The sequence below is a fragment of the Danio rerio genome, chromosome 4 (genome assembly GCF_052040795.2).
Source record: "Danio rerio strain M-AB ecotype USA chromosome 4, GRCz13ab, whole genome shotgun sequence".
Lineage (NCBI taxonomy): Eukaryota > Metazoa > Chordata > Actinopteri > Cypriniformes > Danionidae > Danio > Danio rerio.
The window spans coordinates 61385153-61412320 of record NC_141024.2 but is presented as its reverse complement, the minus strand read 5'-3'; the positions used below and the strand labels follow the sequence as shown (position 1 = coordinate 61412320).

General features: G+C 36.3%; 2 protein-coding genes across 2 annotated transcripts in view; both read left to right on the top strand.

Moving 5' to 3' along the window:
- Window positions 1-27168, top strand: part of LOC110439484 (uncharacterized) — a 98868-nt gene continuing 71700 nt past the window's right edge. The window contains exons 1-2 of the mRNA XM_088650361.1: window positions 1-298; window positions 386-519. Coding sequence (XP_088506487.1) covers window positions 435-519 — 85 coding nt within the window. The 5' untranslated portion in view covers window positions 1-298; window positions 386-434. The remainder of the gene's footprint in view (window positions 299-385; window positions 520-27168) is intronic.
- Window positions 22138-25599, top strand: LOC148682286 (uncharacterized). The gene is made up of 2 exons (XM_088650735.1): window positions 22138-22582; window positions 22667-25599. Exons 1-2 carry the CDS (start codon window positions 22139-22141, stop codon window positions 23048-23050), a joined length of 828 nt encoding a protein of 275 aa, XP_088506861.1. The 5' UTR covers window position 22138; the 3' UTR covers window positions 23051-25599.

Below are 27168 nucleotides of genomic sequence, written 5' to 3'. Positions count from 1 at the left end.
AGCGCTGTGATTCAACTGGAGAAAGGTTTGTTTTAAAATGTTTACACAGATATAAACCGATTTAAAGTTAAAGTTCGAAGGTTTTAGTTTTTTATACGATGCTAAATTATGTTCCTGCTGTTGGAAATATTTTAACCCTTTATACAACATAGTACTCGTTTATTAAGTAACAGAAATAAAGTAACAGAAAAGTGTGTAATAAGTGTTTTAAAGAAACGTTTTGTTAATTACTCTCATATAAAAAAACTGTTGAAGCAAGTTTTGAAGAGAAGTTGTTTCGAATATTCAAAGTAACATGGTAAACAATATAGAGACTTCTAAATTAACAAATGTGCGAAAATAAAACCAACTTTACCTCTATAATGTTTTATTCGTTTTTAAACAGGATAAAGTTTCCAAACACAGAGAAAACAGAGAAAAACACTGTTATAAAGATGGCGTTTATAAAAGAGGAGAGTGAAGATGTGAAGATCGAAGAAACATTCTCAGTCAAACTGGAAGATCCACAGGAACAAACAGGTTAGTTTTCATTCTCAAACACCAACTCAGTCATATAGAGGTAAAGTTTGTTTTACACATTCGTTCATTTATGAGTTTCTATACTGTTTACCATGTTACTTTGAATATTCGATCGGAATTAGTATGCAAGCATGCCTTGAAAACAGCATTAACACTGTTTAACTTTGATGTTGTACTTCGATAGTCATTGACTGCTAATATGATTTCGCTATTTAGAGTTTGCAAAAATAATTTTATGATATTATATTATTAAGGGGAAAGTTTGAATGTGCGAATATAAAACCAGCTTTACTTCTACAATTAAACCCATCTTGCAGCCCTGAGTGTGCTGCCTAGTTCTCCTAAATGCACATAAGCACTCATTGATAAACAGGAATGAGTTTCTTTCGTTACTTGTTCTCATGTTTTTTGTCATTATTTTATTTATTATTAGTCTCCCATTTTCTCAACCTTCTTAAGGTTATTGCTTTCCTTGTTCTTCTACTGTTGGTAAAGCATCCTTGAGCACTGGCAATATATAAAATAAATAAATAAATAAATACAATAAATTAAAAAAGTTTAACTGAGATGAGGGTGAGGCAGTGGTGCAGTAGGTAGTGCTGTCGCCTCACAGCAAGAACGTTGCTGGTTCGAACCTCAGCTCAGTTGGCATTTCTGTGTGGAGTTTGTGTGCCTTTGCGCGGCTTTGCTCCGGTTTCCCCCGCAGTCCAAATACATGTGGTAAAGGTGTATTGAGTAGGCTAAATTGTCCGTAGTGTATGAGTGTGTGTGTGGATGTTTCCCAGAGATGGGTTGCGGCTGGTAGGGCATCCGGATCAATAAAGGGACTAAGCTGACAAGAAAATGAATGAATAACTGAGCTGACGATATTTGACCTACAGTATTCTCATAGAAGATTTCTGCTATTGGTCTTTGTCAGTCACGTGCGTTTGTTGTGTGTGACGTCACGCCAGCGCCATTTTTGTGATATTGCTTCGCAAGACAGCTAGAGAGAGACACATAACCAAAGAGAGAGACATGCCATCAAAGGGTCAAGCTGGAGAAGTACAAGAAGATCGAGAGTACGCGGTACCGCAATAAACTAAACAAACATGCCAGGGATCGTCAATTTGATAAACTGACTTGAATTCAGGATATAAATCTGCTTGAAATAACTACAAACCAGCGAGTGCGCTTCCGCCGTCCCCTCATTGCTGATAATGACATGTCATACTGTATATCATCAATGTCTTAATATAGGTTTAGTTTAAATACCATTAAACCACAGTAAGTATTTCTAAGTTTTATTATAATAAAGTATTTCAATAGTTACATCTAATATTTACATTTACAAACTATTGGACAGATGATTGTATCCCAAGTATTTTACATATACAAACAATAAATGTAATGAAAGCAACAGAACAAAAATTTAAATACTATTATCAATTCATTTAATCAAATACATTGAGTGCATAGAGAACAAAAAACATTAAATAAAATAATACACACAAATATTAAGTTATGTTGAACACATTCACATATATGATAAAAGCTGAAAACCTGTAACTATTGACCTCCATTGTATTTTTTGTTTTTCCTACAAGTTCTACTACAGATTTTCAGCTTTTTTCATGATATCTTTATTAGTGTAAAGAGAAAAAAAATAAACTCAAAGGTTTAGAACCACTTAATGGCAGGTAAATAGTCACTTTAAATTTGTGGGTGAATTTTTTAGTTCTAACAACTGATTGACTTATTGTTTAACTTTGAGCAAAAGCACTTGTCTCAGTTCTTTAAAGGATTATTTGGTTCAAATAATATCTGCTTACCCTGTGTTTGGTTTGGATGTACCAGTTTTGTTATTGTGAAGAACATAAAAAATAAATGAGTTAACAACACATTTTAAGTCATCCTCCATTTATTTACATTTATACAAATGATATTTTTGCAGGCACTGAGGGAAAAGTCATTTCTGGAGAAATGCATCATATTGTTTACATAAGACAGGATGAAACATCAGCAAAACACACTCATACACACAGTGAAAGAAACAAAGTTACAAAAATGTGAAGGATTTTTTTAAAATAATGTATCAATTAAGCACAGAATGCATTTATACACCTGGGCTTTTAACTCTTAATGGCAACTACAACTCTTCTACACTACAGTTGAACGCTGGTTTGTTTAACAGTTACAATCCTGTGCTGTAATGTGACATCTTTACTTCACAAGGGAGTATCATGTTTATTGCTCTGTGCTTGTTATTTTTACTGTTTGGTACTTTAGCATCATTCTAGCTACAAAATCCATCAGACATCCTGTATCCTTCAAGTTCACACAGCAGCTGTCAGTTCTCCTCCTAGCGGTTTACTTCTACACGTGTCCATACACAATTTACACTCAGTTTGCCTCAGCTACCTCCTTAGTGTTGTGTGTCTCCTCATCAGTGTCTCTCACTAATTTCAACCTTTAATGACTTCTTCTCAGCTTGTTGTTCGTCCACATCTTCAGCTGACTGCAGTGTTGGTTTTCTTTTCCTCCGCTTAATCTGTCTTGCAGAGTGTGCAGTGTCTGTCTGTGTAGTTTCTGTGTGGCCTAGATGTAGAGATGGTGCTCAGTCTGGGTCAGTCTCCATCATCTCATATGCAGCTTATGCAGCTTGGCTGGCAATGACAAAGTTAGAAATGTATATACAGCAAAAAAATTACAATTAAAAAGAAGAAGTAAAAAATAAATGCATTATAAAGCTACATGCTTATGGAAATAAGACATATTTGAGCATAAGAAACCTGAATTGAATTTTTAACTTTTAAACATTAACTCCCAGAAAGAACATTTACTGATCTCGTTATCCAATATATTTATTTTTTTTTCTATAGTGAAAAAGAACAGTTTTTTTTAGCTGCAGTTTCATGAAGTTACAGACTGGAGGTTTAAAACATTAAATCGAATGATTCCAACAAAAAACTATATTTGTTTTTAGTAAAAGGACAGTCGAAAATGTACTTTTTGACTATAGTTGAGTAAATCAGCAAATCTAAGTTGTAACTAAGGTTAAAAAAGTATTTGACAATTTTTACAAACAATTACTTTAAAATCTTAAATCCATAAGCACTAAGTTGATTCATTAAGATTTAAATGTAGTTCTACCCCCAAAACTGAAGTGTTGCATTGAATAATTATAATTATTTGAAGGCCAAGCAATGACAATTGTAAAGTTACTTAAAAATTCTTACGTACTTACCTTTGTGAAAATGTTGAGAGCATAAACGGAGAAATGAAGATATGTCTCAATGCAGCAGGCTAGGACACCTGATGCGTCTGTTGTTACCGCTACAGTCAGTCAATATCCTTTCTTCCGAGCGGAAAATTTAAAATATCTGTCGTCGTGATAATTTTTTACCCTTTTGATCATGTGATTTACTATTACAGCCCTTAATACAACACTAACGTAACGCTGTATTTACTCTGCGAAAGACGCTAAAGCCATATAACAGCTCGGATACAACACAAAAGGCGGCTATGTCCCACAATGCAATTTGGTGTTTACGAGGGTGACGTCACCTGACAAAGACCGATTACAGTGATGGTGTTGGCTTAGTACTTTCCATTTGCATATGCCAAGTTGATCACAATTCCCTTTTTTCATCATCTTCTTTATGCGGTTAAACTGTTAAAATTACATCATTATTATAATACCTAATTACCAGGGCTAATAAAAATTTTAGGCCTTAAAAAGTCTTAAATTTACTGAAAGATTGTGTTGTAGGTTAAATCTTAAATCTTTTTTAAGTCTTCATTTTCCTTCGTTCATGTTTTGTTACCCAATCTGGCCATACAATCACCAACAATCCATCTCAATAAAACCTTAAACTTTTCATTCAAAAAGGTCATTTTAACTCTATTTATCATTATGCTTTAATTAATTTCCACACAATAACATTTGTTTAAATAAGCTCCATGTATTTACTGCTGAGGATATCGACTTGGACAGATTGTTGTGCATAGATTTATTTTAGTAGAGTTTTTAAAACTTTCAAAATATTTGTTCATTTTTTAAATTATATTTTATAATATATATAATAAAACTAGAGCTTTTGCTAAGAAATATCTAAAATATAGTTTTTTTTCATTATTTGTTTATAATTGTATTATTAAATTTAAATATATTTTTTTGAAAGGTCAAATTAAAATCTTTTCCATCTGGGCCATTTAAAAAATATCTTTGTGTCAGAAAGCTTGGATGCGCCCAATATTAAATATGCTGAATGAAATGGACACTAAATTAATTAATTGTTATAAAACATTGTACAGTATTCTAAAGTATATGAGGTTGTTGAGGGACGACATGAAGCAAAACTAACAATTTATAATTAAACAATAACGTTTAGCATTGCACTGACTACAACTGGCCAACAAACTAGTCTAAAATGACTTTTGCCGTTTAAGAAATGGATTACAGCATGCTGATGATATGCAGAGATTTGAGTGTAAAGTTTGTCAGTATTGACCATATTCTTCACGTACCAGCAGGTGCCGCCATTGGACGGCATTAGGCATGGGACAATGACAGTTTTTAAGGTATACCGCAGTTTAAAAAAAGTTTTAAAACCATTATTTTTGCTGTACCATCCCTACGTTTTTTACATTTTGTTTGAAGATTTTCAGGACAACAGTGTCTGCAGGAGAAAATATATCCAAAGATGCTGTTTTAATTATAAAAAAGTTCATTTGAATTATTTAGCCTGACATGTTTACTGCTCCAAAATACTGTCAAAGTTTCTCAAGTGAAAATATGTTGTGTTCAAAGGGAAAAAAAGTTTAGGTTTTTTAACCAGACATTTAAAAAGAATATATTTATAAATGGTAATCACAGTACTGAGAAATCATGATATTTTTAGTCAAGTTTATCACACCGTCAGAATCTTATACTGGTCTGTGACGGACCGAGCCAGCACATATAGTAAGGGGCATACAAAAAGTAGATTTCCAAAATAATTATTTTTAATAAAGTCAAATAATTTCTCAAAAACTCAAAAAATAAATAAATAAAACAATTAAATTAATTGAAAAATCAATAAACTAAACAAAGAAAACAAAACTGAGTTCAAACCAAACTAATCATGAATAAACCAAAAACAGAACTCCTTGAAATGACAAGACAGACCACATTTATACCAGAGGGACTAGTCCTCAGTAAACAAGAAGGGGGAGACAAAAACAAACAATTTACAACAACAATAAACTAAGTCAAATATCTAAATATTAGTAAAATAAATTCTAAATGAAGCCAAACTAAATATAAATCTGAACAAACACTGCAAATCATTAATGAACTTAAACTAAAGATCAGCTCTCCCTCCAAGCCATTAAGCCAATGGTATCGGCTGACGGAACCAATAGACGCCACTTGGCGGCACGTCGGCCCTTTAGTTTGTCGGACCACACCCAGAAACTCCGTTCCTCATCGGCACTGCAGCACGGTAACTTAAACTCAAAACAAAACTAAATTAACAAAACATACACCACACTGGCCATCACATGGCCCATGCTTAATGCTGCTTGATGTTGCAAAGTCATTCATTCATTCATTTTCTTGTCGGCTAAGTCCCTTTATTAACTCGGGGTCGCCACAGCGGAATGAACTGCCAACTTATCCAGCAAGTTTTTATGCAGCGGATGCCCTTCCAGCCACAACCCATCCCTGGGAAACATCCACACACTCAATCATACACACAGTCATATACTACAGACAATTTAGCCTACCCTATTCACCTGTACCGCATGTCTTTGGACTGTGGGGGAAACCGGAGCACCCGGAGGAAACCCATGGGAAGGCAGGGAGAACATGCAAACTTCACACAGAAACGCTAACTGAGCCGAGGCTCGAACCAGCGACCTTCTTGCAGTGAGGCGACAGCACTATCTACTGTGCCTCTGCTTCGCCCCTGTTGCAAAGTCATATTTTCTAATTAAATTTTTTTTTTTTTTTTGTATGTATAGACATGAACACATTTGTTTGTGGAGAAAGTAGCCGTTTATTAGTCCTAGTCATTTCTCCAATAGGCAACTGAAGCTCTAAAACAATAGCATATGAGATCAGGGCCCCATTTCAGAAAGGAGGTTGAGTGAAAACTCAGAGCATTTTAACCCTGAAATGAGAGAAACTCTGGTATTTGCGTATCAAAATGGCACGTTTGTGAAAGTCAAGCCTGTTTCTGAAAGAGAGGTAACTCGGTAACATACTCTGTGAACCTAACCTGGTCAGCAGGTTTTATTCTCTTAACTCTGTTTTGAGTTTCTGTCGGTCTTCTTTCCTTTTTTTTAAAAAAAATGAAGCAGTATTTCTCACTTAGCCTTACATATTCAGCCACCTATTTTTATGTGCATATTGGATAGGCTATGAGCGTAAAAAAAACAGTTGATGGAAACATCATGATGCACATAACTTTTGAAATATAGGCATGAAAAAACATGCACTAAATCTTCACCACATGTTCATTGTGTGCTGACATTGTCCTCTGAGGTTAAAGTCATTTATTAAACACAGAAAAGATTCATGTAGTTTTTCCTACCGCAGTAAATTCTGTTTTTACTGTTGAGATTTGGCGCCAGTTAATCAGGAAGTGACGATTTTGTTCTTTTTGATTAATTTAATGGAAACGCTGATTCATTCATTCATTTTCTTTTTGGCTTAGTCCCTTTATTAATTGGGGGTCGTCACAGCAGAATGGACTGTGTACGTTTTGTTCATTTGTTTTCCATTTTTAAACGGAATAAAGGAAAGGAAAAAAATGGCAGTTTTTTCGTGTTTTTTTTGCTCACGAGAAAACGAAAAAACGTCATTTTGGCTGGATTTTCGTTTTTTGGTTTAAGGTATGAAAACGGATAAACGACTTTAAAATTCATTTTACACAAGTAGGCGGTGCTGAAACGCCCACTTTCCTCTAATTGGTCAACTATTATTATTATTATTATTACTATAACCTTTATTTTACCAGGAAAGACACATTGAGATTAAAAATCTCTTTTACAAGAGCGTCCTGGCCAAGATTAGGCAGTACACAAGTCACATGAGTCCAACAGACAACAAACAAAAAACAATTTACAGTTAACATGAATCACACTGACAACTATTCAAAACATCTACAAACCTGTTTCAACTTCTAAAACTTTTTAAAAGCATGTAGTGAAATCAAGTCTTTTTTTTTTTTTTTTTTTTTTTTTTTATGATTTATTTAACATTTTTCCATTTTACAAACATATCAAACAACCCTCACATAAATAATAATAGAAAAAAATGTATAAATATAAATACAAATAACATATTGATAAAAAAAGTGAATAAATAAATTAAAATAAAAAAGAGGATAATAATAAAATGAAATAAACAATTAATGCGAGGCAGATGTCTACATTTATACAGTAATCTCAAATGTTACATTTCGAGTGATGAAAGATTACAAACTGATGTACTATTGTGATCAAAAGTTGAGGTGATCAGTCTAGATCCAGCTGGAGAGTTTTAACATATAAAGAAAGGGCATCCCAAATTTTGGCAAATGTTCTGTTAGGTCTTTGAAGGGAATATCTAATCTTCTCTAGTTTTACAAAATACAAAACATCTTTCAGCCACCGTACATGCGAGGGTGGCTGAGGGTTCTTCCAGTATAATAAAATGACACGCCTAGCAAGCAAAGTAAGAAAGGCCACGAAGTTTAAAAGGTAAGTGGGTAATGCATAATTATCCGGCATCACGCCAAACAGGCCAATAATGGGTGATGGTGTTATATCTATAGAAGTAATGGCTGAAAGAGACTGAAATACTGAGCCCCAAAATGAGGAAAGAGCTGGGCATGTCCAAAACATATGGGTTAAAGTACCTAAACCCAAATGACACCTATCACATTCTGGATCAATAGTTGGGTCGATCCGTGCGAGCCTACATTTCGACCAGTGTACTTTGTGAACCACTTTACACTGAATGAGGCAGTGACGTGCGCATATAGATGAAGAATGAACCCTGTCCAGAACTGCCTCCCATGTATCTTGATCTATTTCAATATTAAGGTCCGCAGACCAGCTGGTGCGGAGACTGTCACCTGGAAAAGACTGTAAATTTGCAAAAATACTGATTAGTTTAGAGATTAGGCCTTTACTGCTTGCTTCAAGACATAAAATATTGTCGATCTTCGTTAGTTGAGGGACATTGGGAAAACCAGGGAAATGTTTACGAACATAGTCACGTACTTGTAAATATCTAAAAAAATGATTTCTCGGAATGTTATACAATGCATTCAGTTGGTCAAATGAGGCAAAAACACCTTCGATATAAAGATCTGCTACTGAGAGTATCCCTTGATTCTTCCAAGAGGCATATGCTCCATCCAATATAGATGGAGAAAACAATGGGTTTAGATGTATTGGGGCGGTTAAAGGGGTAGATTGAAAGCCAAAGTTACGTAAAAACTGAATCCAAATTTTAAGACTGTTTTTCACAATTATATTATCAGTGTATTTAAGTGGAGATAGCGTGATGGGAAAGCAGAGGAGAGCTTTTAAGTCCGAAGATCTACATGAGGCGTTCTCAATATTTAACCATGCTGGGGGACCGTCTAGATTTTTTTTATTTTTCCAATATAATAAGGATCGTATGTTCGCAGCCCAATAATAAGACAAAAAATTAGGGAGGGCCATCCCACCCAAGCCCTTAGGTTTCTGTAGAATGTCCTTTCGAATCTTCGGGGTCTTACCATTCCACAAAAATTGAGAGATAGAACTATCTAATGTAGCGAAAAAAGATTTTGGGATAAAAATTGGAATACACTGAAAAAGGTATAAGAATTTAGGGAGTACATTCATCTTTACGCAGCTGATTCTGCCTGCCATTGATAATGGGAGAAGAGACCAGCGGCGAAAATCATGTGTGAGACGACTAAGCAATGGAGAAAAATTTTGGTCGAACAGCTCTTCAAATTTTTTTGTCACCTGTACACCCAAGTATTTGAAGCTGTGTAAAGTGGCCTTAAATGGCAAGGAGGATAAAGGGTATTCAGAGGCAGCATTATTAATAGGCATTGCTTCACTTTTAGTCAGATTTAATTTGTAGCCTGAAATTTTGCCGAATTCTGTTAGCAATGCAAGCACCACTGGGATAGAGCTGGCCGGGTCAGCAATGAACAGCAAAAGGTCGTCTGCATACAAGGATAATTTATGGTCAACTCCCCCCCTAGTGATGCCCAACATTGAACTGCCTCTAATTGCAATGGCCAAAGGTTCGATAGCCAGAGCGAACAGAAGAGGGGAGAGTGGGCATCCTTGCCTTGTTCCTCTCCCAAGAGGGAAGTATTTTGAGTAGTAATTATTTGTGCGTACGCAGGCTAAAGGGGAAGTATACAAAAGCTTTATCCAAGATATAAAATAATCACCCACTCCAAATTTTTTAAGAGTGTAAAATAAAAAATCCCACTCAACTCTGTCGAAAGCCTTTTCAGCGTCCATGGATATAATTAACTCTGGAGTCTTTTTATGTGGGCTAGTGTAAAGAATATTTAAGAGACGTCTGATGTTGTGAAAAGACTGCCTATTTTTAATGAAACCAGTCTGATCTGGGGAGATTATAGCTGGTAGTAGTGGTTCCAAGCGACATGCTAGTATCTTAGCAAGTACTTTTACATCTGCACACAGTAGAGAAATAGGACGATAATTATTACACTGAAGGGGGTCCTTATCTTTTTTAAGAATTAAGGAGATGGAGGCTTGGCGTAAAGTTTGTGGAAGTATACCAGATTTAAAAGATTCATTAAACATGTTCAGCATAAGAGGTGATAATTTCTCTGAAAATGTTCTAAAAAATTCAGCTGGAAAACCATCAGGACCTGGGCTCTTTCCACTTTGCAAAAGGCTCAGTGTTGTCTTAACTTCATCGAGAGTGATGGGATCATCCAATTTTAAGGCCAAGTCAGGATCTATAAGGGGAATATCAAGATTATGAAAAAAACTATCAAGGTGTGATTCTTCGTTCAGGCTTTCTGAGGTGTACAAGGAGCTGTAGAAATTTCTAAATTGGTTGTTAATGAGAAGTGGGTCAGTTGTGGGTCCAGAAGAAGTTGAAATTTGAGTTATATGGTTTAGAGCAGAGGACTGGCGTAGCTGGTGTGCTAGTAGTTTACTAGGTTTATCGCCAAATTCATAGTAATTATAACGGCTTTTATGAAGAGCTTCAGTGGCCTCATTCGTTGTCAGCAGGTCAAATTCAGTTTTTGCTGTAAGTATTTCTTTAGACAAATCTGGAGTTGGTGAGGTTTCCATTTTGGACTGAAGCTTCGCTAGATATTTAATTAAAGAGGACTTCTGTTCAGATGCCCTTTTTCTCTGATGTGCTGAATAAGATATGATTTCTCCCCTCAGAAAGGCTTTACAAGCTTCCCATAAAATACTAGCTGAAATGCTAGGGGTGACATTTGTAGAAATAAAAAGGTCAATCCGATCGTTGATAATTTGCACAAAATCTGGGTCATTAAGTAATAGAGTATTTAGGCGCCAGAAAGACCTAGGAGTTGTCCCACAAGGAAATGATAGATCCAATGTAAGCACAGCATGATCAGATATCACAATAGGACTATAGGAGCAATTCTTGATACATGGAATTAATTTATTATCAAGGAGAAAATAATCAATCCGAGAAAAGCTTTGGTGGACAGGTGAAAAAAAAGAAAACTGTTTTGCGTTAGGGTTTAGAAAACGCCAGGCATCAGAAACTGCATATTGTTCCATAAACGATTCAATAGTTTTTGCTGATTTTGAAATAGCTCTGGGTTTTGATGAAGAACAATCTAGAGTAGGATTCAGGCAGCAGTTAAGATCTCCTCCTAAAATAAGTTGGCTAGTGTTTAAATCAGGAAGGGAAAATAAAAGATTCTTGAAAAAAACTTCATTGTCCCAATTTGGTCCATATATATTTGCTAATACCAGATGAATACCATTAATGTGGCCAGTAATAATGATAAAACGTCCATTTGGATCAGAAATTACTTTAGATACAGAAAATGGAATTAATCTATGTATAAGTATAGCCACTCCTCGTGACTTACTGGAAAACGAGGAATGATACAGCTGACCTACCCAGTCCTTTTTAATTTTTAAGTGATCAGCACTTGTAAGATGAGTTTCTTGGATAAAAGCTATTTTAGTGTTTAACTGCTTCAAGTGGTTGAGAACTTTGTTACGTTTTATAGGTGAGTTAAGCCCTTTGACATTCCAGCTGGAGAATGTAAGTACACCAGTAGGTGTCCCACTGAACACAGGAGACATTAAAAACTAGTTGTCACAAATTTTCTCTGGTCCCCGCAAAAAAAAAAAAAAAATAAATAAAAAAATTTAAAAAAAAAAACATAAGAAGAAAAAGAACAGAAAAGGGAAAGAAAAAAAAAAAAAAAAAAAAAGAAACACATAACTACAAACACCAACCCGCCCCCACCCTCCTAACCCACACACACAACTCCAACAAGTGATGTAGGCAAGAACATCTACATCAAACATATCTCCAACCAACACTGTTGCAAGCTTCCTTCTTCCTTTATACAATCCCTCCCCATATTTTACCACACAACCTCATAGTTGTATTTGTACCACTACTACATACAACCGTATGAATAACTGACTTAAAAATAGATTAATTAAACATATTTTGAACTATGACGTAATCGTATGTTGGTATCAAACATTGTATACAGTTTAACAAGTCTTTATCCCCGAACACGATGATATATCATCGTCCATGAAAAATATTAAAGGTGAAAAGAACGAGTCACCATTTTCATCAAAAAGCAATAATAGAATTGTCAAAAAAAGAGAAAAAAAAAATTCACATTGCATCTCGACGAACAAACTTCTGTGAGAGTACATCGAATAACGTTAGTCACCCAGTAGTAACTCCTTGAAGTGGCATGAGTGTTACGGAAAAAAGGGGAAAAAAAAGCGCCAAGCTGTTTATGACAAGAGATGGGTTTATGTCACGTCATGTCATCGTCCAAAGCATAGAGGTGAACCACTATACGTCTAAGTTCCGAATGTAGTTGTTGGCTTCGTTAGCTGTCAGCAGCCATAGTTTCTCACCGTTTGGTAGAGTGATGCGTAGTTTAGCTGGAAAGAGAAGAGCAGGTCTGAGTCCGCGCTTGTATAGCTCCGCCATGGCATCTTTGAATTCACTGCGCAGCTTTAGGACATCTGGGCTGTAATCTTCAAATATCCGAATCTTGTGATTACGAAAGGTCAAAATTCCTTTTTTACGGGACTCACGAACCACCAAATCCTTCACCTGGTAACGGTGAAACCGCAAAACCACAGGGCGCGGTCTCTGACCTGGGGCAGGTTTGGGAGCGGGAATTCGGTGCGCTCTGTCCAGTTCAGGCGGTGACGCCAAAATCTGATCGCCAAATACCTCAGCAAGCATTTCGGAGAAAAAGTTAGTTGGTCGCGGTCCCTCGATTGACTCGGGGAGCCCCACGATGCGAATATTCTGCCGCCGGCTGCGCCCCTCTAGGTCTGACATTTTAGACCGCAGCCACTCATTTTCTTTAGTGAGGCCGGCGCACGCGGTCTCCAGGTGTTCAAGGTGCTGGGTCACCTCCGCGAGTCCCGATTCAAGGCAACTGATGCGCTGGTCGTGAGCCGCGACTGTGGAGTTAATATTCTCCAACTTACTGTCCAAGCTTTCAAAAGAGGCTTTAAAATCCGCGGCCAGAGAGGCTCTGAGCTCCTCGTGCAGGGCGCTAATTTCGGCTAGCGTGACACCAGAGCTAGGCGAGGACGGCGCTTCACGGTCTTTTTCCACCTGTTTGCCCTTTCCTTTCGACATGTTAAGTGAAAATTTAATACTACGTACTCTAAGAGAGAAAAGTAAATAAATGTAGGTTGCCAAAAAGTTCTAAACCAACGAGGTTTGTAAAGATGAAATAAAAAGTTAAAGGGAGCTGATCGCACTCACGTCTATACCAAAGGCGACATAACCGGAAGTCTTGTGAAATCAAGTCTTTGAACTGCAACTGTGTTTGCAGATTATTCCAAGCAAAAGGTGCTGCGTACTTAAAAGCCTTTTTTCCCATCTCAGTCCGCACTTTAGGGACAAAGAGTAAATAAATATCCTGTGAGCGAAGACCAGAGGTGGGACCAAGTCATTGTTTGGCAAGTCACAAGTAAGTCTCAATTCATTGCCCTCAAGTCCCGAGTCAAGTCCCGAGTCAAGACAGGCAAGTCCCGAGTCAAGTCCCGAGTCAAAGGCAACAAGTCTCAAGTCAAGTCCAAAGTCCTGCAGTTTGATTTTCGAGTCTTTTCGAGTCTTTTTAACAGAAAAATAAAATATATACAGATTAGGTATGGTTGTAAGATCTGTATTAACTAAACAAACCTTTTTTTATTAAAGAACATTGCTCAGATATATAAAAATACAAATGCAATTTTCTGAAAAAGTACTGAACAGTGCTGCGTCTCGTCTCCACAGCATAATGCACAAGAACGAGTTCCACCAAAAAAAGACTCCATTTTGCCTCATCACACAGAAATTGCAGGTCTACTGCTGTCTAATTCATTAAGTTTAGTTGTGCCCGTATGTTATGTCTTCGGTGATCAACTTGTGATTAACCAAAATTACATAACCTCAATGAGGCAGCAGTAGACCAACTCCTGTATATGCCGCAAAGTTAAATTGAGTGAAATTGGAATTTTGTCAATTGAATCTCGTGTGTGCTAAAAAGATATTGCTGCAAATCTGTCTTGCAGCAATGTAAAATGGTAGCACATATTGTTAATGAAGTAGGCTACTTCATACAAACAATAATGTTGTTTTCTTCACATAGCGTTGAAGAGCTTTGCTCTCTACCTTGTGTGATGCTCGTGCACGGATTTCCTCTGTTTGTGGACAAAACTGATTGCGAGTTCTCAAATTTTCTCTCGCTCTCAAATATGCACTGCTCACACACACATTTTCTTGAGCGCTCTCAGAGATTATATGCAAACTCACAATTTGTGTCGTGTTCCCTCTTCCTTTCATGCTTTTTGATATGATTCATATTGCTGCACTGTTTAATAACAATAACCAAAATACTAAAATAGACTTACATATTAAATGTTTAATCTAATAAACCATAACATTTTTGGTTGTTTTATATGATGAGATATTTTCAGTTTCAAACACTTAAACATAGAGAATAGACCAGTGGTGCCCCCCTGAAAATTTGCTTAAGGGGGGCCAGAAGAGGCCAGCTACGTCAGTGGCACCAATCAATCCACAATAATTTTTTAGTGGCTGCTATTTATTTATTGAAATATTGCATTGTATTGCATTTATGTAAGTAGATTTAAATAAATAATGTCAACAGCAAAATCATATCGGGTTGGCCACAGGGGTGGCTAGAGTTTACACAGGGGTAACACCCCTTGTAAAGGGGTTTACACCACTATAAGGCACTCCTGGAATAGATGTTGGATGTAAAGAATACATTTTATTTTAAAAGCATTTAAACAAAAACTAATGCAAGCAGAAATGTAACTGTGATAAAATAAGGAAACACTTGAAAAGGTATTATAGTCTACTGTAATCTCACTATCAATCTCATTTTATCATGGCAGCTAAAATAAAGTAAACTAGTGTCTGCTGGCTTCCACTTTGCTGATGAGATTGTGGAGGACATTTTCCATGTCATCCTCTTCATTTTGAGGAAAGCTGTTCCACAGGGCCCCTGAACACGTATATTGGCATGTACTGTGTTTTGAACAGTAGCCTACTACAGTAAAGAACTTCAATTGATCAGTTGTGGTAATACTATAGTTGCTATGGTAACACAAGTGTAATATAAACAAATTACCCAGTGCTGTATTATTTTACAATATAGGGTATTTTATACTACAAATCCCTACACTTTACTGTAGTAAAACTACACTTTGTATTATTTTATCTGTTCACTATTGGTAATACTACTGTATTATGAAGCATTCATTAACAAGTCGTAAATAATACTAGCCTAAAACATAAGTATAATACAAGTATACAACAAGTATAATACTCAAAAACACTAGAATTTATTAAAGAATTTACCTTAACCTTTTAGTTTTTTTGTGTATTGTTAATAAATAGTAAAGCAAGAAAGAAACCATATCAACATTCTTGGAATAACCCTTCGCTAAGCCTCGCCCTCCTTAGTTACTGTTGCTACTACGCCTGTCAAGCTTTCATGCCTGGCACATCTATTACAGTGTGTATGCGCTGGTGTCAGACATTCCCAAGGATTTAATTAGTCATTTTTGGCAAACAGGTGAGATATCTGAGAAAGCCAGACAAAAGAGGACTGCAGTATACATTACAGGGGTATATTCACAACATAATAGCAACTGATTAGAGAATAATTTTATCAAAATTGAAGCAAGGTTAGCCTAGCCACCTCATACGCTGAACATTCAACAGCATAGTTCATGCACAGCAGGAGAGGTGAAAGTATAAAATAATCTAATAACCTAAGAAACTGATGGATTTGTGCCGAATATTAGCATCATTGACCCATAACAGTGTACAGTACCTATTACTGTCAGCATGTTTGTGTGCTCTTTATCCAGTTTTTATTCAAATTTGCAGTTAAGTGGAAGAAAAAAAATTGAAATGCAAATCAAAGTATAAATAACAGAAGTGAACAAATAGATTTTTCCTACCAGCAAATATTAGTGTATGTATTTATATGCGTTACAATAGCGAGGGTTTAAACTAAGCAGTGCTCACAGGGTTCAACGCTAAGGATTTTTTCTACTGGCCCGATCGGGCCAGTGGTTCTGATTTTTACTTGCCCTGCCCAAATTTTCACTGGCCCCACCAAAAAAAAAAAAAAAGAAGTTAATCGCTATTTGAATGTGCGTGTGTGTGTGTGTATACACACACACACACACACAGTTGATTTCAGAATTATTAGTTCCCCTAAATTATTAGCACCCCTGTTTATTTTTTTCCCCAATTTCTATTTAACAGAGAACAGATTTTTTCAGCACATTTCTAAACATAATAGTTTTAATAACTCATCTCTAATAACTGATTTATTTTATCTTTGTCATGATGACTGTAAATAATATTTTACTAGATATTCTTCAAGACACTTCTATACAGCTTAAAGTGACATTTAAAGGCTTCACTAGGGTAATTAGGTTAACTAGGCAGGTTAGGGTAATTAGGCTAGTTATTGTATAATGATGGTTTGTTCTGTAGACAGTCTGAAAAACAATTAGCTTAAGAGGCTAATAAATTTTACCTTAAAATGGTTTAAAAAATGTTTTTATTCTAGCCAAAATAAAACAAATAAGATTTTGTTCAGAGGAAAAAATATTATCAGACAAAATATCAACATTTCTTTGCTTTGTTAAACATCATTTAGGAAATATTTTAAAAACAAAAAACAAAAGGGGGCTAATAAATCTGTATATATATTTACGGTAATTTTTAAAATGTTTAAGGAAAACTATTCAGTTCATCAAGGCTATATTTATAAATGTAAAAAAGGTGTAATTGTTAAATATTTATTAAAATTTTAAATAACTGCTTTGTTATTGTATTTAGTTTCAAATAAAATAGTTACTCCAGACATTATTGATTTTATAACTTTTACCATTAATAAATATAATAATAATTAATATTAGTGATTTCTGAAGGATCATGTGACTGGAGTACTGAAGCTGAAATCTCATCTTTAAAATCACTGGAATAAATGAATAAATTAAATGATAAACTACTTTTGAACAGTTATTTTATAGTGCAACATTTCACAATTTGTATTTATGATGAAATAATTGCAGCCTTGGTGAGCAGAAGAAGCTTATTTTAACATATTTAATCACACTGACCCCAAACGTTTGTGCATTGTGTATAGAATATTTTATAAGTGAAAATGTGCACTTTAATTTAACAACCCACAGACATCGTCACCGAATACAAATCGAGGTCAGACTTTCTCATATATACAGAGCCTCATTTCAATTGTCAGGTTTTGTAGAAATCGATCAATTGAATTAATCAATCTATTAAAGAAACGTTGACTATAATTCTGTATTTTAGGCTTAAATTATAGAGAGACATAGCAGATGAACCGATACTGCATCAGATCAATGTAAATCTTTCTTTCGAGCTGTCAGTGCGGAAATGAACAAAACAACAGGCCTAATACAACATTTTATACGATTAAAATATGGAAAAATTAACAGATAGTAATTTCGGTCAATTTTCCTGACGGATAAACCGAGATCAGGCTGGATAAACAGCTCTCGGTAATATTTCAGCATGCTTTCACTTTCGCATTTACCGGTAAGAATGACATCTGGCCCAGCTCATCATTCTCTCTTCATATAGCTGTATATATGGCTATTACACGATCATAGTACACTGTGATATAGCCTGGGTCGTTAGTTCGTTGCATTGTTTTGTTTTCTCGCTACAATCGATACGCTCAATAGGACAGAGACCGCGTCTCATTCAGGCGATCTTGGACTGATTGATTTGGCGCAGAAGCGAGCGCAACTGCTGGATATATGCCAAAAAAAAACGCGCTAACGGGTGAAACGAGACAGATTCCGAAACAAACGTCTATGTGTGAAAGCACCGTAAGATTGTATTTGCACACAATTGACAGACAGTCGCAGCACGCAGCTCTGGCTCGATCTGGCAGGCAAAAAGGCAGCAGCTGGCCCGATCGAGCCAGTAACATTTTGTACACTGGCCCGACTGTCTCGCACGCTGGCATCGGGCAGTCCTTATTGTCGAGCCCTGGCTCATAATATCGAGTGGGAAAAAAAAGAAAAAGACCGCTGGGAAGCATAACCTGCTTTGTTTTTTTTTTTTTTTTTTTTTGTTTTTTTTTATAAGAAACACAGTTTAGATCTGTTTAGGATAAGAGGAGTGTGAGTTATTGCCACCTATCATTGAATGTGAATATCGAAAACAAAACCAACTTAGCTGTTAACTCCTTTACCGCCCCTCACACAGCTTGATCCACGCTGGCATTTCTCCTCTTGGGCTTTGGTTTTGAAAAGGGAAAAAATCCCACCACCCATTCCAAACTTTTAGGATAGCGGGTGTCAGATTTTCACAATCCAATTGCGCAACGATTTGGCTTGTTTCCCTCGCTCGAAAGCTTGACAGAGCCTCTGCCCGTAGCTACGATTGGTAAGCCGCGATTGGTGGGTGGCGGTTTTTGGGCGTGGCTTAGCGAAGGGTCAGTTTAACAGGATCCCGTGAGAGCAAAATCACTAAAGGTATGAGACGCCATCGTAAACAAAAGTCAAGCGAACGCAAAGAGACTGAATGCACGAGAGAGAGAGAGAGAGAGAGAGAGAGAGAGAGAGAGAGAGAGGTGTATGTTGTATGTGAGAGAGAGAGAGAGAGAGAGAGAGAGCGAGTATTGGCTCGATCTCAAGTTCAAATTCAAATTCTCTCTGCGTTCGCTTGACTTTTGTCCACTCCCGCGCCTCATAGTAGTCACGTTGGATACTGTCGAATCAAAACAATCTACCGTGCTTTGATTGGACGTCATGCCGAAAGCGCGCATGCTCACACACACGCGCGCGAGCATGCTGTCACACACACGCACACATAAACGGAGAGAGAGAGAGAGAGCGGTCTATGTCAACATACTTTTTTATCGTTGGGCTTTTCATGGGGAGCAGCAAGTCTTTACAAGTCAATAGGGGCAAGTCCTAGTCAAAGTCCGAGTCATTTATGTTCAAGTCCAAGTCGAGTTGCAAGTCTTTTTATATTTTGTCAAGTCGAGTCTAAAGTCATCAAATTCATGACTCGAGTCTGACTCGAGTCCAAGTCACATGACTCGAGTCCACACCTCTGGCGAAGACCATAGTTAAGAACAGGCTTTTTACAAATATAATTCTGGAGATATGATGGGAGTAAACCCAGTATAGATTTAAACTAAATCTGAGCTTGTGACGTCGCCCTCAAAATAAAAGCCTTACACGCAGGCTTTTAATTATTATTATTTAATTATATATAAACAAAGTTTACATATTCTATCATTTGAACCACACACAGTTAGCAGGCTTACATTCATTGCACATGTAAAAATTAAATAAAAATGTAAATTAGTAGTATTCTTAGACATTTTGTCATTAAAATAAGGTCATAGTTTACTGCCAAGTTTCTTGCTGCTGTGCACCTGATGCTGAGCAAAGATGGCCATTTCCGAGCAGCACCTGGTTTGTATGATTGTTTCAGAGCAAGGGCTTTATAATAATAATAATAATAACAATAATAATAATTATTATTATTATTATTATCACTTAGTAGTGTTTTTATTGTTTAGTTTTTAATAAATGTTAACAGAACAAAAATAAGAAAACATTGGGCCCTGCTATAAAAACAGGTTACCATTTGTTTTTGTTTTATTTTTTCCTATTTTAATTATATATTGAAATTATTTCCTTGATAATTAATACTATTTTATTGCAACGCCAAAGTAGGCTTGTCTTATTATTTTTTGTAATTTGCTGTTATTGTTATTGTAGGCTACATGGCAGGCTTTGCGAAATTTTTTAAATAATATATACTCATAACCTTACTAATTCGAGAGGCGAACCTAAAAAAGTTTAAGTGCAGTAAGCCTGTACAATAAAGTGAGCCGCAATGCATATTTGCATATATGAATGTCTTATCTGCCTAGCTAATCCATTGCAATATTGCATGTTCCACTATTGCACTGTGTTGCCATTTGGCAACACACACATTTGATCGATTTACAAAAAAATTATTTGATAAAAAAAAAAAATTGAGTTGTGAATGTCATCATATCTTACTGGAGGTGATGTTTCATGAGGAGGTGATTTTTTTGTGGATCTAACATAATTTGATACTTTGTTTTTATTGACGTTTGCATTTGCATTTAGCAACTACTCACAATAAATGCCAGTCTGTCAGAAATCGCGCTACAGAAAAACACTGGATGTCATGTGACTTAACCAAAGCACATCATTGGCTACTCAAAGGTATTCTCTTTCAAACAAAAAAAATTATGTTGGTCTTAAAGAAATAGTGGCAGGGAAATGAACATAAGTATCATGTTGCCATATGGTTACACCGTGCAGTAGAGGGCTAGTACTTGTGTGTATTTGCATGTCTAAAATATAAAATAAGCATTAGACAGTTAAAACACTGCATAATTGTGATGATATGATGAGCTAACACTAACTTGTCATGCTTGTCACGCTGGATAATGAGTAAAACACCAGCACCAGGGATAACAACATGGTCCTTACTTCAAATCGAAACATAAGTAGGAATTTGTAGTGATTTACCCTGATCTCCCTTCCTCCTCATCCCTGTCTTTGAGGCGCTGAACTCATTATCAGTGCGCGAGAGAAAGAGAGAGACCATGTTCACTCCACTCCAGGCTGTACTGAAGTTTTTTTGTTTTTTTTTTACATTCAAATGTCTGTGTCGCGCGACACAACGAATCGATTATGAAATTTGTTGCCAACGCTTTTAGAAATCGTTTTTTATCGATTTTTTTTGTTTCAGCCCTACTAAAAACAGTGTTATGCTGTTTAGGCATGGAACGATAACCACTTTTAATGTATAAAACCGCCAAATGGTATATGTAAGGTTTTTTCTCTGTTTTAAGTTTTTTTTAGGACAACAGTATCTCCAGCAGAAAAGATATCCAAAGATGCCTTTTTAGATGGCATTTCTGCATATTGTCTGGTATATAAATTGTCACCACGTAGGTCTTCAGCAAAGCCTCAGGACATGCACAAAGGCAAGAAAACAAAGGAAAAAGTACAAATGATAGAAAACAAGTAGCAAAGTATGTCATCTTGCCATCTCATCACTTCAGTTTACAGCAAACGAGGCATTAAGCATTTGCATAAGTTCATTCATTTTCCTTCAGCCCAGTACCTTTAATTATCAGCAGTTGCCACAGCGGATTGAACCACCAACTTATCTAGCATATGTTTTATACAGCGGATGCCCTTCCAGCTGCAACCCAGTACTGGGAAGTAATAGCATAATTTAAATACAATAATGCAGCCTCACTAATATAAGCGTAAATTATGCGTACTTGCAAGCAAGTCACAAATGTTTTTAATCGAGTGGAAGATGTACATGAGGGTACACAACACAAATAATCTAGAGCGAGTGCATTTGATGATTTGCATTTAAAGCCACAGGCACAAAAAAAACTTGGTTTTCCTCTGACCTCCAAAATTAAATATTCTGCAAGGTATATGATCTGATTTTGAGCTGAAACCTCAGACACATTCTGGGAACACTAAAGACTTATTTTACATTTTGTTAAAAAAAAAAGGGTTAATTATAGGAACCCTGTAAAGGGATAGTTGACGCCAAAATGAAAATAGCCTCACCGTTTACTCTTCCTCGTGTGGTTTTAAACCTTTATGAGTTTCTTGATTCAACTGAACACAGAAAAAAGATATTGTGAAAAACTCTAGTTTTCTTTGTGTTCTAGAAGAAAGGAAATGTTTAAAACTGCAAGATGAAGAGTAAATGGTAATTGGTCATTTTCATTTTTGGGTGAAACATCCATTTCATGCTTCTCGCTTTGAGCCTTCATACTAAAGTTAACTTTTTTCATTTAAAGACCTGATGGTGCTGAAAGAAGAGACTCATCAACTGAATGTAAAGGAAGAGAAACAGCAGTTTGAGAAACCCCAAGTAATAACGACCGATGAAAAACCCACACTGACTGAAAAGACTTCATCACATGGAAGACCTCGGAAATCCAAGTCTATGTGTAATTACAGCTGTACACGGTGTAGAAAGAGTTTCAGTAAAAAGTCAAACCTTGATATTCACATGAGAGTTCACACTAAAGAAAAACCTTACACCTGCAAACAGTGTGGAAAGAGTTTTGGTTATATACAAGGCTTTGAAAACCACATGAGAATTCACACTGGAGAGAGGCCGTACACATGCCAACATTGTGGAAAAAGCTTCTCTAAAACAGGAAACTTGGCAGTACACATGAGAATTCACACTGGGGAGAAGCCTTACTCTTGCTCTCAGTGTGGAAAGAGTTTTAAGCAAAATGTCACCCTTAAAATCCACATGAGAACTCACAATGAAGAAAGAATTTTTACCTGCACACAGTGTGGGAAAAGTATTTCTCAAAAGCACTACCTTGACATCCACATGAGGATCCACACTGGAGAAAAACCGTACACATGCACAGAGTGTGGTAAAAGTTTCCCATATAAAGGCTCACTCAAACACCACATGATAAGTCACACTGGAGAGAAGCCGTTTGCATGTGCTCAGTGTGGAAAGAGTTTCACAACCAAAGCTAGCCTCATCAACCACATGGATGGTCACACTGGAACCATAGTGTTCACATGTGATCGGTGTGGAAAGACCTTCACACGCAAAGACTCTATGAAGCAACACATGAAGACTCACTCAGGAGAGGATCGTTTAAGATGCAGTGAGTGTGGAAAGGGCTTTAAATGTAAAAGAAGTCTCAGCACTCACCTGAAGCTTCACAATGGAGAGCAAAAATGAGGCCTTGTCCAGCGGAGCTTGGGGCTCTCTCCCAGGACAGCATGTCAAACAAGTGTGAACTCTTGAATACATATCAAGTTACTGATAATGAAACCCTTGGAACGCCTGAAGATTTAAACTCAATAACTGAAGAGGGGTGAGGATGTACCAGGTTGTGAGAGTTTCTACAGGGCTGCATAAAAAGCTAAATACCTTTATATGTGTTTCAAGTTATTATGAACTGATTATTTTATTTTGTGCAAATTGCACACTTCAAACTAATTTTCGGCTCTGAATATAGAATTAGAAAGATTAGGGAGGAGAAAGTGTTAAGGGAGATGCAGGGAACACTGTCCTACACGCTCAAGCCTGGTTTATAATTGATGCGTCCGCTTGTTTGCTTGAGTGCATGCAGCAAATGTGATGTCATCGCGGAGTTTGCAGAGGTTTGCTTTGGGTAAACGCGACATAATTTCGGCCGGCGGAGTGTATGTTTTGTTTTTTTTGGGACTCAAGCAAACAGTGCGCGCAGCGCCAGATTATGATTTGAGTTGAATATGAATCACTTTGAGCATCTGAAGACATCTTTATCAGCAAACAGTACGCAATGGTGCCGCATTTGAGACTTTGCCTGAAACGTACGCCTGCACAGACATCCTTATGATCCATGATCATAGAGATCACCAGATGACCAATAATTCTTGGCTAGAAATTGCACCAGCCATGGGAAAGAGGACAGTTTTTGTTAAAAGTTTGTAAAAACCTGAGGGATGTTCTTTAAAAGTCAAATAGGCCATGGCAAAAGTGGAGACCCAGGTACATAATTACAGACAGGCCCGGATTGGCTAATCGGGAGGACCGGGAGAATTCCCGGTGGGCCGATCCTTTTTTTGGCCGCGAGGGCCGGTGTCCCTAGCTCCAGAATCTGTTGCTCTCAGCAGTCACACTTTTTAAAAATAATTTATTTATTTACTTGACCACAGCCTTCTTATTATTTTACCGCAGCTCTGCTCTTTTTATCTATTTTCTCGTAGCCTCGTGAGCAGGATGCAGCCTGCAGGTTAATGATGATATAACTAGATAAGTCACCATTCACCGTACAGCTGTCGTGGTACAGTGGTTAGTACGGTTAGATAAAGACATGGCCAACCTGGGTTTGGTCCTTGTCTGAGTAACAATTTTTTTTTTTCATTTTTATTGTTAAGACATAATACTGTAAGGGTTGTTGAACATTTGAAGTTCTAAAACAGCTGTTTTCTCAAAAAAAGACGTGATAGTGTAATTAGAAACTGAATTGGAAATAACCTTATTTTAATATAGTCAGTGGTGAACTGAGGTGGGCCGGTCTGAGGCTTGAAACTCCAGGGCTGAAAAAGAGTCCCACTCCAGCCCTGATTACAGAATATGTTTTTCCATTAGTCGTAGGTTTTACACTGATTTATACGTTACAATTTTGAATTTAAAACAATTTGATATCAAAACTATAATTAAGGAACAAATTATTTTTTTGATAACTGGAAAGGAATATTTGACCCTATTGGCTTACAATACACTGATGCCATGTTTTTCTAGGCTTTATTGGTGATCATGGTCAGAAGTGTTGGACCATTATTCCCTTTTTAGCATAAGTATAGGACAGAAACTAGCCAGACAATAATGTGTGAATTGTGGAGTGGGCTAAATCTAAAACAAAACATGTATTTTTTAGTCAGTGTACTTTTTTGCTTTTATTTTTGCCATAATAAAATATATTTGTAGAGCAGCCCATGTTCTCTTGTCATTAATATTTTAATAAACTTCAATAGGTAAAACTGTCTGAAATATGAACAAAAGAAAGTGATGCATCAAAGTTTGATTTAAAAAATCTTGAATGGTTCTAAAAATGCTTTTAATATTTAAAATAACTTATAAAAACAATAAAAGTAATTAGCTTAAAAATCTTGAATGATGATAATTATATGACGTAGTTCCGGAAATTTTGTACTTCTCTGTTTATCCATCTGACTTTACGGTCAGATTCTTTTGACCGCCCCCTGTCGTTTTAAAGAATATCACAACGACGAATGCGGTGGATGTGGTGCCAGGTGAAAGTATAAATCCAGCTTTAGATTGTGTTTTCGATCATTCACATTGTCGGATTTCACTCGTGTGAACAAACACCATTTGCCTCAAGTTTTGGGCTTTTGTCTGCAGTTTCACTAAACTTGTTGGCGAATGAAAGTCCGCCTAAACTTGTGCGGTGTAAACTTGCCATAAGGCAATGTCTGTGAGCAACTGATGCAGACTCCCTAAAGCCCTGTTCAGACTACACAATGCCATTTGCCTGTTACGACAGATCAGATTTGTGTCAGATTATGAGATTTTGACTTGATCAAATCTTGATGTGTTGTGGGTCACAAATGAAAACTGGTTTCAGAACACTGCAAGTTTATTTTGATGGACTGATTTGAGAAAAGAAACAAGTTTTCTTCATGAAGACAATTAAACTTTCTGTACACGACTGGTTGCCTTTAAATATATGTTCATGTGAAAACTCCCACTTTACTAAAAATAAAGTGTTGTATGGGAAACCCAGTGTCACTATTGTGAATGAGAACATGAGTAATTTGTTGTAATTCCAGTACTCAACAGACTACTGAAGTACTTCATTTATGAATGAACAAATTTATAAATCTAGAAAGGTTATTAACCAGGTAATGCTGTGTACAATTTTTCTTTAGTTTTACCAAATTTAACTAGTAAAAAAAGGGGTTTACATGGATATTGACATGAGACATTCTGTCATGTACATGATATGCAATTGTAGAAAATATGCTCAGTATTTTCAATATGACTTTCACAAAATTGACAAAAGTTACCCTCAATATCAAATATTAATCTCAGACATTATTTTGATGGATACACATTAATCATTTTAAACTGAAGCTCTTTATTCTGGGCAGAATTGAATAAGAAATGTAACTTGTTCTTATTTTTTCTAATTCCTGTGAATAAAAATCTTTAAAAATGAAATTAGGTCTGAGCTGATCAGGATTAAGCATTTAGATAAGAATATTCCTTAAAAACTTACTACATTTTGGATCTCTAAAACATAAAGTGACCAAAAACAGAGATGAAAGAGAAAACATTACAGAATAGTGTAAAAGAATACCTCTGATCAATGCTATGATGTTTTTAGGAATAACATTAACAATTGTTGTTTATTGGGATAATTCTATACATTATTATTTTGTGTTCTCAGGAATTCTCATGAAACTCGTGAAATTAAAATTCATGCAAAATATTTTTATAAGATCTTATTTTGTTGATTGATTTCTGTTATTTATTTAAAATAATATTTGCATATTAATAGTAGTTTTATAATAATAATAATACTTTTATTTATTTGTAATATAATTATAATTAAAATGACAACTTTGCGAGCCTTGACCAATGCATTTACCAAGCCGCTGTCAGCAAGACTCACTGTGACACTTCTCTGCAGCATGTGAGCGACACAGTTTATATGAACACATGAACTGTCGCTCACATGGGTTAAAGCTATGAATGAAGACATGCAATCGTTAAAAGAAATTGTAACCTTTACTCTTACCAACCTAACTAAAGGCAAAGAAAAAGGGGGTAAATTGTTTTTTTACAATTGAGAGAGAAAGTGATGGTCTGACGAATACAAAACATGGTATTTTGCCAAATGGTACAGCCAGCAAAAAGGTGTGAACTATGACAAGATTTTTTTCTCCAACTGCTAACATGACTAGTATAAGAGTGTTCATGCAAAAGCTGTGCAAAAAAATCTGATTGTTCACCATTCATTCATTTTCTTTTCGGCTTAGTCTCTATTAATGTGGGGTCACCACAGCGGAATGAGCCGCCAACTTAGCCAGGACATGTTTTACACAGCAAAGGCCCTTCCAGCTGCAACCCATCCCTGGGAAACATCCACTCACACACACAAACACACTCACACTAGAGTCAATTTGAGCTTTTACCCAATTCACCTATACCACATGTCTTTGGACTTGGGGAAACCGGAGCAAACACATGCGAACACATTGAGGACATGCAAACTCCACACAGAAATGCCAACCGACCCAGCCGAGGCTCAAACCAGTGACCTTCTTGCTGTGAGGCGAACATGC